Source organism: Urtica dioica, chromosome 8, assembly GCF_054948205.1.
Source record: "Urtica dioica subsp. dioica isolate 48M chromosome 8, U.dioica_male_clone48M_v1_H2, whole genome shotgun sequence".
NCBI classification, from domain to species: Eukaryota; Viridiplantae; Streptophyta; class Magnoliopsida; order Rosales; family Urticaceae; genus Urtica; species Urtica dioica.
Window position 1 is genome coordinate 11,532,180 of NC_142763.1, and position 11,150 is coordinate 11,543,329.

At 35.6% G+C, this 11,150-nt stretch overlaps 1 protein-coding gene across 2 annotated transcripts; it reads right to left on the reverse strand.

Annotated features, from left to right (window-relative positions):
- Positions 1-5,713: 5,713 nt before the first annotated feature.
- Positions 5,714-8,339, reverse strand: PRT1 (proteolysis 1). 2 transcript variants are annotated; one of them, XM_089624596.1, is made up of 8 exons: positions 8,322-8,339; positions 8,142-8,247; positions 8,022-8,050; positions 7,745-7,924; positions 7,275-7,493; positions 7,011-7,196; positions 6,692-6,786; positions 5,714-6,281 (listed from the first exon to the last, which is right to left on the reverse strand). In XM_089624596.1, the coding sequence occupies exons 2-8, from the start codon at positions 8,207-8,209 to the stop codon at positions 5,943-5,945; spliced, it is 1,116 nt and encodes a 371-aa protein (XP_089480722.1). In that variant the 5' UTR covers positions 8,210-8,247; positions 8,322-8,339; the 3' UTR covers positions 5,714-5,942. The 2 variants fall into 2 exon arrangements, with proteins under 2 accessions (XP_089480722.1, XP_089480723.1); XM_089624597.1 differs by lacking the exon at positions 8,322-8,339 and having other exon boundaries at positions 6,708-6,786; positions 8,142-8,312.
- Between the last annotated feature and the right edge of the window lie 2,811 nt (positions 8,340-11,150).

The following is an 11,150-nucleotide window of genomic DNA, read 5'->3' on the forward strand; positions in this document are numbered from 1 at the left end:
GATTCGTGGAATTGAAGTGAGATTAGACTCGTTTTGATGCTCACTTATGTTGTGAATTGCTTATTTAATCATGTAAGCAATATTATTAATTTTTCCTTCAAATAATAATCACGTGAGAGTCATGTGCTCAAAATATAAATTTTAACGGAATATTTTTGGCAGAAGGGGCAATATTTTAACAGAACGAGAGTTCATGTGATTTTTTGTGACTTTTTCGAGTTTAGGGGGCAGTTCGTTACCGACCCCTGAATTCAGGGGGTATTCTTGTAATTTATCCAATATTTAAAGGAATTCAACCGACATGTGTGATTTCGTTATTCTTCTTCGTGTAAGTTTGATTGATTTATTTTAGGGAAAATGACACATATATACCTTATGTTTTAGTGAAATATCGAGTTTAACCTTTGGTTTTCAAAAATTTCGAGATCATACCCTCTGTTTAACTAAAATAACGAAATTATACCTTGAAATAGACAACAGTGTCAGTACGAATCTTATTTTTATTGACATTGACTATAATATTTATATGTAAACACCAATTATCTTTATTCATTCGCGTCATATATGTAATTTATTTAAAAACTAAAAATAAACAACAGTCTCTTAATCGTGAATAATGCAAAAAGAGGCAAAATGGTAAAAATCGACAGTTGATAGTCATCAAAATTACAGATTCGAACAGAGAACCCGTGATTCAGAGTTGCAATTCGAACACAAAATGAAGTTATCTCTTGGGAGATATGAATTTTATTATTTAATTTCAATTTAAGGCTATTTTATTTAAAAATTGGAAATTTAAAAGTTAGGATACCGTTTTGGATTTGATTCTGTTTTTTCTTATATAAGAGTTAATATCAATGAAAAGAAGATTGGTGACACTATTATTCATTTCAGGGTATAATTTCGTCATTTTAGTTAAACAGAATGTATGATCTCGACATTTTTGAAAACTAAATGTTAAAGTCGACATTTCACTAAAACACATGATATAAATGTGTTATTTTCCCTTTATTTTATATAGTTTTTTTTAGGGAGGGCATTTATTTATTACTGATAGAAGAGCAAATATATATATATATATATATATATGTGTGTGTGTGTGTGTGTGTGTGTGTGTGTGTGTGTGTGTGTGTGTGTGTGTGTGTGTGTGTGTGTGTGTGTGTGTGTGTGTGTGTGTGTGTGTGTGTGTGGATGTTTGGACAAATATAATAATTCTATTATACTACCATACAAACACACCCAAAAATAAATAAATACAGACAATGTGTCGGTTGGAATTCGATTACGCGTCTTACCCATAAGAAGTGAAGTAGTATTACCACTTCACCCAAACCAGCTTGAGTTATTTTATACAGTTCTTTCCTTCGTGTTGTTTATCTTTTATGATTAATTACATTTTTACCCTTGAGTTCAACCACGATTAACAACTCAGCCCCGTTACTTTTTTTTTTCTCAATTGCTTACCATTAACTTATCATTTGTTTCAAAACTCATCATTCCATTTAATATTTAGGATTAATTTCGTTTTTACCCCATGGACTCGTACCTCGATTTCATTTTACCCCCTGGACTCGGGATTGTTGCAGAACTCATCTCAGAACTTAGATGTGTTACAACTTGGCACTTCCGTCAGTATTTGGACGTTAAGTTTAACTTTTTGATGACGTGGCATGATTTTTAAAGGGTATAATAGTATTTTTGGTTATTTTAAATACTTTTAATATTTAAATATTATTATCAAATTAAATAATTAAATATTTCTATCTCTCTCTCATCTCTCTCTTTCATTTCTTCTTCTCTTCTTCTCTGCAAAATCCAATCCCGCCGAACAAAAAAAAAAACAAAGAGACTAATCCGGAGACTTGTCGGTGGTCGAAGCTCTGCGTCTATTCAATTCCATACTCGACACGAGACCAACGCCATCAATTCGAAGTTTCAACCATCTGATCGGCTCAATGTCGAAGAAGAATCAGTACTCTACAGTGGTCTCGATGTTCACACACCTCGCGAGGTTTCACCATACCGATTTCGATCCGAATATCTGTACTCTCAACATCGTCATCAAGTGCTTTTGTAGGTCAAACTGCGTGAAGTCTGGTTTCTCGGTCCTCGCGACCGCCATTAAAAGAGGGCTTCGACCTAACTCGCGCACTTTGAGCACTCTTCTCGACGGTCTCTGCAAGGAAGGCTCGATGTTCTCTGCGATGAAATTGTTCGAGAAGATGGTGAAAGAGAAGAACTTGTGCGACGAGGCAACCTATGGGACCATCATCAACGGGTTCTGCAAGGCCGGAGAAACCGACAAAGCAATTGAGCTTCTCAAGAGGATACTCTGCTACAAAGGGATTAAACTCGATCTGTACTGTTTCAACACGATAATCGACGGTCTCAGAGGAAGAAGAGCCATAGCCACAACCATAGCCGCGGAGGAGGATTCGAGGAAGAAGAGATCGACGGCGGCGACAGAGAAAAGTGGAAAGCTCTGAGGTGTCTGAGTCTGTACGGCCTCGGCGGAGGAGGCTGTAAAGTCGGCGCCGACACCGACGCCACCGGAGAGGAATTCTCTGGAGACGGCCGCCGCGGCGGGGCCGAGATGCAAATCGATCTGCGGGACCCACGGCGTGAAGGACCATCACCACCACCACCGGTTTTGGAAGCGGCACGTCAGCAACAACCACCATCGAAGCGAAGCCGTCGAAAAAAATCCTCCTCCTCCGACGACGACGATGGACTCGTTTTTCTTGCCGGACGATGTGTTGGAGATGTGCCTCGCGAGGCTTCCTCTGACGGCCCGGCTCGTCTGCAAAAAATGGTGTTTAATTTCTTATCTCTCACTGAGAGAGAGAGAAGAAATGAAATATTTGTTTTTTTAATAATTAATATATCTAATAACAATATTTAAATATTAAAAGTATTTAAAATGACAAAAAATACTATTATACTCTTTAAAATCATGCCACGTCATCAAAAAGTTAAACTTAACGTCCAAATACTGACGGAAGTGCCAAGTTGTAACACGTGTCTAAGTTCTGAGATGAGTTCTGCAACAATCCCGAGTCTAGGGGGTAAAATGAAATCGAGGTACGAGTCCATGGGGTAAAAACGGAATTAATTCTAATATTTAACATATTTAGGGGGAAAATGATGGTAAAATCATAAAAACTCACTTTTTCAACATCTTTAATATTTCTCTCTGCATAAAGAAACAAAAAAAAAAAACTGAAATCAATGGAAGACAATGGAAAGAACATTTTCGTACCCTTCCACTGATTTTCGCTGGTACAGCAGAAGAAATTATTCCTTCCAAACATTGTCATCGGAAGAAATATTTTCATTCCACACTTTCGGGAAGAAGGAAGGAATTTCCATAGCTCTTCTCTGTCACAAGCCCGTGATTAACGTATAGGATGAAATGAAGGTACATAGAGAAACAAATTAATTTAAAATAGGGCTTAAAATATTCATATTATTTATATTTTTAATATGTGTATGTATGGATATATTAGTAAATTATTTTCAAACATAGTAATATAGAGTGGCAGTGTAAAATTATGTAAAAAAATAGACGCTTCGTAACAAAAAGAGAATTTGAGGTGAAAAATAATATCAGAGGCAAGTTGTTAAACGTGCAAGAATTAAGAGAGTAATTAATCCTTTTTGTAATTTCATTGCGAGTACTCAGTAGTCAGTACTCAGTGCTCACATCACACTCACAGTATATATTGGCAATTGTTTCATCTCTATGTATATACTATTGATAAGTCATTAAAATTTGATTAAACCGGTGTTATATAGTGAATTCCAGTTATATTGTGAAGTCCGAGGAATAAAGAAAATAAAATTAGACAACAGTACAAAAAGGCATCGAAGCAGTAATAAACACTTAAACTAGTAAAAATGCATCGAAGCGGTAATAAAAACTTAAACTAGTAAACTACCTGTGAATTTTATTATCCAACTATGATTCATTTGCATTTTCTTTTTCTTTATATTGTTTGTGTGTTTTGTTTGGTCAAATTAAATATTGAGTTTAACATCATAAAGAAGGTCTTTTAAAACGAAAACAATATAATTTTAAGTTGATATAAAACTAGTGAGGTTTTAGAAAAAAAAAATCTAGTCACTCTCTCCCAATTTTTTAAATCCAGTGTAACTTAATTTTAAGTTCATTGCTATGACTCATCCATTATTCCAGTGTAACTTAAAAAAAACAGTACTTGAAAAGTGCAACATTTTTAAAGAAATATTAGATCATATCAACCAATCATTTCTCTAACTGAAACGGTATACACTATTTATGTAAATTAAAAAAATAGTGTTTAAAAATAGTTAGTAGATTTCATCCGGTTGGTTTTGTGTTGTTTAAAGTTAGAGAAAATATCAACAGTATCCACTCAATTTAATTGAAATTCGTAATTTATATCCTCAATTTTTAGTAATATCATACATATCTATTCAGTTTAATATAAATGATATATATCTCCCATAAAAATATGTTATATTTTTAATAAAATAAATATTTATTTACTATTTTATTAAAAAAAAATCAAAACTTCTCGTTATAAATAAAAATTCTTACCTTTTTATTTAGAAAGTTTTTAATTCAACTTTTTATAATAAAATAGAAAATAAAAATTATTTCATTAAGAGTATTTTGTAGAGTTCAATTTTTTTTTTTTTTTTTTTTTTTTTTTTTGGTAATAAATAAACGGTTATACTATTGATATTTTCTCTTAAAACTATAGTAAATTATTCGTGTCTTTTTAATTTTTAGCATTCAGGCACCCATCAGGTCCCAATGAAACTGTTATTCGCAAACAAAGCCGTCACTAATATCCATATAATCTATTAGGATCATACACAAAAATCTACGCACGCAGTCACCTCTGATCAACACAGAATAGTCTCTACATGGCTAGGGCTAATTTGTGAGCATTTGGCGTACTTGAACAAATAGGTTAATGTGCTATACTTCAATTTCACCATTGGTTTTTCAATTATAGCTTTATGAAATGGTTCACTGAATAGTTACGGGGTGGGGATCCTCCAGATAAATAAAGGTGGGTAAAACGGTTAACCGGTTAAACTCTTAACCAGTTTAGACAGTGAATCATTAAACCGTTCAAAATGGTTCAAGGCTTAACTGGTTAAATGTGATTTTTTTTAAATCGGTTAACTAATTAGTAGTTAGTTCCAATATCGTTTTCTTGGTGGTTGGTTAACCACAGATAACCATGAATTAACCGATTAAAATCAACCGCTTGGTTAATTTTGACCAAAGCAAATGGTTAAAATTCACCGATCAGTTGATTTGAACCGATTAAAATGTACATCAATTGTCCGGTTAATTTCAACCATTCGAAGTTGCTCAGGTCGATCCTCATTGTTCGGAGGGTCGATTATGAGTTGGGGCACGACCTTGTCTCCTTGGACTTACCTTGAGAAGAGAGGGTTCGAACAACACCTTTGGCTGCTCGAACATCAAGATCATTCTTTTGGGGGTTATGGTTGAGCTCTCCTAAACTATAGGCTTCAAGGCTCTTATCCTTAGAGTAGGGCAATCACTGTAGGTGGACGGACCGTCTGACCTAGGCCTTAACGGCTATCTTCATCACTAAACCTCACTCAAGAGGCTAGGTCAACATGTGGGTTGATTCATTATCCGACTGAAATGGAATCTTCTCAATTCCAAAAACCTCGTATACGCACCAGAAAGCAAATATCAGATGTGGGTTGATTCATTATTATTGTTGACAAATATATGCAAGGAAAAATCCACCGCAACCTCTCAGGATACATGTAGCAGAGAGAGAGACAAAAGGAACAAGAAAGTAGGGATACTGGTGCATATAAAGAGTAGAAATAAAGCTATGTACAGCTCACCTCGACTTCTGTCCCAGGGAAACAAAAAATCACGGGCGTAGTTTTTTCAAGGCTAGCAATCAAGTTATGGGTTCGGAGTTATCAGGAACTTGTCCGGCGCCACCACTCTGGGCATTCTCGTCGGTGCTGCTTGTGAGGGAGAGTGTTGTGGATTCATCTTCTGAATCTTCGACGGAGTATGTGCCGATGACCAGAGCTGTAGTACTGTCCGTGATATACCCGCCAAATCGGTGGGAATGGCCGGGCTGTACAAGCTCAAACCTGTGCTCCGGGGTATGTTGCTGATTGAATCGCCCAGGAAGCTTCGAAGGTGTATTGTAACAATGACCGCAAAGGTCGAACCCCATCGATTCCTTGCAGTCCATGCATCTATATCTATCCCCGGTGATCGGGTGAATCTGAGAGAGAGCACAAGTGAATCGTTAGACGTAAAGTTAAGTTTGGGAGTAAAGAAAGGAAGCTGGGAACAAACAAATAGGTGACTGGTGTTCTTTAAGATTTCCAATTTTTTTTTTATTATCGTGACTAGTTCAACTGTTGTAGTACCTGATGAAAACAATTGCACCCTAATGACTATCATAACCATGTTCGTGTTCGTGGGTCAATCACACATTTGAGTCTACTGGAAAAATACTGTGACACGAAATTCAAAATGAAACAAGGACAAAAAAAATTCATTCAACAAAATTACAATAGAGCATTAGTTAGGGTTTTTTTTTTATATTTTTTTTTATATTATGTTGTGTGAAACCAAAACACTATTTTAATGTTAAGATGCAAGCAAACAAGAAAAAAGCAAGGAATTTACCCCACAAAAATCACACCCGACATAAGGATGAATTATTGATTCACCATTGGCCGATGCTGATGGATTCTCTTCTTGGTCGTTAGGTTCTGCCAAACCTTAAAAAAAAAATGGAGCCATAAATTTTGTAGTCGAGTAAACCTTAAATAATAAATATACAAGAAATTTGAGCTGCATATCTTATACACGATCTATGGCTACATTAGAATACAAAGCACAAGCTTGTTAAGTATGCATATTTCTAACTTCAAACCACTCGATGAACAACAAAGAAGAAGAAAATAAAAACTAGTCAAAATACATTTTAACTTGAAGGTTGTACCTTTCAAGTCTACTTCTTTTTGCTGAATTGTATCTTTTCTTAGAGCATATTCCTCAGGAAAGTGCTCCTCCAGAAACTTAACAAGCCCTAGAAAAACTTTAGGAAGTCCTTTCGGAAGCAGACATTGACAAACTTGACACCTTGTCATCTCTTTGCCAAAGTGTAATATACAAATCTTACAATAAACTGTTCACAAACCGGATATCAGTACCAAATAAGAACTGACGCGGTATAAAAACACAAACCTAGCATAGTATGTATTACCGTGACCACAATTGAGAACCATGGGCTGAAAGAGCAGCTGCTTGCACCCGACACACACGACATCTTTCACTGTAATTCGATCACAAATCTGACTCCGCTGGTTTTTCCCCGAATTCGCATCGCTTGAAGTTGGGGCTTTGTTGGGCGTATTTGTAAAATTATCGTGAAGATCGGGGCTTTCAAACTGCGGTGAGGAACGTTCCATCTCCTTTTCCTCCTCTGAATTCACACATTAAATGACGGAGTAGAATTTTTCACCCAGTAAGTAATCTACTCGTAGAAATGCTAATCGTGTTCAAGTTTTCCATATAACAACACAAAAATCAAAATCTATATTAAAAAATTCTTTCAATTCAACACAATGAGATTAATCATGTCATCGAACAAACAAAAAAAGTAACTCCTCAGTGCAATTTTGACCTACAATAATAACAAGGCTTGGACTTCAACATGGTGTTGAACTGGCTTACCTAATACTTGCGATTCTCTTCTCTTATATGCCACGGGATACATCTTTTGAAGCAAGAAGTGAAGCATTTGACAAATGGTTGGAAAATGATTATAGGCATTTCGACATATTGGACAATGCGATTCTCTTCTCATGCTCATTGATTTATACACACACCAAAAACACAAAATATGGCCACAAGCTGGAAGAAAAAAAAATGAAATCAATTACTGATAAATTTATAAATCTTCCAAAAACAGAACAAAAAGAGATGAATAGAGAACGAGAGAGATGCTCACGGAGTACAATAGGCTTGTATAGAAGATCCCTTGAAGAGTATAGAAGAAGAAAAAAAAATTAGATATATCAAATAAAAAATTTCTTCGGAATTTTAGAATCGGAATCGAATCGCAGCTCACAGGCAAATGCAACACACGAAGGATTCGGAGATGTCTTCGTCCAGCGAGTCGACCTTGACTACATCCATTGAAAGACTGGTCTCTGATGAAGCTGTGAAGCGAAACCCTGATTTCGATTGGAAACAAATTATTGGAGATTCTGGATTTGACGAAGACGTGCCGTGAATGTTTAGTATTCACCTTTACCGGTATCATTCAGCGTTCTAGTAATCCATTTTTTAATCGAATTTATCCATGCTATTTAGCCCATTGGGCCATTTTGATTATAATAGTTTGGGAAATTGCCAAAATTAGGTGTAATTTGGAAGAGATTTATTCCTTTTGAGAAATTGCCACGAGAATTACTATCTAATTTTTTTTTTCTTATTTTCACCAAAACTATAATTTAGACAAAAATATTACCGGACCTAATGTACAAATATAATTTTACCATCTCTCTGTTTTTTTTTTCTTTCTTTCTTTCATTTTATTCTCTTAGTCGTTCTCACTTACATGTTAAACCACGCACCCAAATCTACAGCTCCTTCAAATCCACTTCATTTCTCTCAAGTTATCAAGGATAGTCCCACATCGAGTGGGTATTACGATCTTGGGCTCTTTATAAGGCTTGTGGGTTACTCCTCTAATTACCAATCTTGGTTTTAGATAGAACCCCACACCTTTAAGATGGTATCAGAGCGGGGCCCATTCTCGGTTGTGGGCTACCTGATCGGGCCTATACTTCACGCTTCCAGTGCCTGTGCCAATGTGTGCCTATTACGATCTTGGGCTCTTTATAAGGCTTGTGGGTTACTCCTCTAATTACCAAGCTTGGTTTTAGATGGAACCCCACACCTTTAAACAAGTCCCTAAACATCAGCCCATCTCCTCTTTCGCTGTTGCCATCGACAATCGGAGCTTCTCCATCGAAGCTCGAAGCCTTCCCTCCGCCACCGCTCCGCTCCCCACTGGTCGTTCACTTCTTTCTCTTCCAAAAAACTCAAATCAGGTTCGATGCATAAGATTAAGCTTGGAATCAATGGTAATACTCATATCATTAGGGTTTCGTTTTTTTTTTGCTGGCTCAACGGATTAGTTATTTAATGGAATTTCGTATTTTGTAGGTTTTGGAAAGATGGTTCGTTTTGGGGCTACTCAGAATCCGTGCAGAGCTTTTAGCATCAAGTAAAGATCTTGTCTTTAACTTTGATTTTATATAAAATCTAATCCGTCCAAGCTCACCCATGAAACACTCACCCAAGCTTTGAAACCCTCGACTTCTGAAACCCTCACTCAAGCTCTGAAATTGTTGTCTCTGTAACCCTCTCGTCCAAGTTCAGCCCGCAGAATTCGTCCGCACTCCCAGCACAAGGTCCTCGTCCAAGCTTCGACGCCAGATCTTCGCCAAAACTAAAGCTCAAGGCTCCTTTTTTTTTGCCTTTTCAAAATTTTTCGTGGTTTAAAAAATTCTCAGTCATTTTTATAAGTTGTTTAAATGTCATGTTTGGTCTGGATATTTTTAAAGGTTTTTGAACAAATTCATTATTTGTTGATTTCATGTCAACAATTGCCATCAATTATTACATTAGAAGATCTTCACTTTCTATTAATATATTTTATTTACATGGATTAAAAATTTGAAGAATATATGATTAAATAAAGTTAATTTTTTTTTAATAAAAACCGCAAAATAGAAATACAAGGGAAAAAAAAAATACATAGATAAGTAAAATTGACTAAGAAGGTATTCCTGCGAAAGGGATACATAGAAATAACTAACTAACAGCTGAGCTGGTTTTGATTCACTACATACTATGCACGCTGGTAGCGTGTTGCCTAAGTTACATCAATAGAAATACATGTCTCACTCGCAGGAACCCTAAATTAGTTATGATCCTAAATTTATAAATCTTCATAACGGGAATGGTGTCAGTCTCAGAGCTCTCGCGGCTCGCAGGACCTTTTAGCCTTTGCATGTGAAATACGGTCATGCTATTGAGGTAGGCCTTGGAATTTGACAAACCATTATGTTGCACCGGTATCTTTGTTTCGTGATTTTTTAAATTTTTGTTTTGTTTTAATTTGCAGGGTTTTAAGCTGATGGTGAAAGATCCTGATTCGGTTCTAAGCTCACTTGCTCGTCAAGTGAAGGAATTTGGCCCAGACGGGCAAGAGGTAAATATTGTTATAGAAGGAGTATTTTTTTCGATTTTGTTTTCAACTTTGTTTATTCGAATGTAGGTGACTAAAGTTGTTCCGGTCATCAAATATACGTTGATAAAGAACATAAAGAGAAGAATTGGAGAATTTGACATCGAGAATGCCACCATAAAGAGCATAAAGCGGTCGAGATCAACTGTTTTTCAAATTTTAATTTTGTCACTTACCTTTTAGCTGATGTATGTACCTGATGAAACTGCGATATTAGAGGTTTTTTTGTTATGATAAATTACACCAATGCCCCCTGAATTATTGATCACTTAACCAAAACAACCAATACCAAATACCAAGTGACGACAATCTTTATCATAAATTGGCAGAACTTTCAAACAACAATTTTCACTTTGCTTTTTTTACTCTACACATCACATTTACGTACGTCCCAAGTCAGAGACAAATCTGCTATAACTTTTTATGAGAAAAATAAATTATCTGTTTATTGAAGCAATTAAAACCATTTGATCATTGAAATTCACAAAATTATACAAATGGACGCTCCTAGTTTTGTATCATGTTAGATCTTGACAGAGAATTCCTACAAACTTGAAGTAAATTTCATATATATTACAAGTATATGTTAACCTTGTAATTCTCATCTCACCGAGTCACTCGTGATTAGTGAGTTGTACAAAAGTTAAATAAAAATTAGCATGCTAATTTGATTAACAAATTTCACGTTACTTGGAAAATATAAAAGTCAGACTTTCCAACATGACATAATTTCCCCATCATAAACTGAGAGAATTTTCAAACTACTATTATTCTCACTCGCATCCCTATAATATCTATTGTAGAGATAGCCCTCTGTAT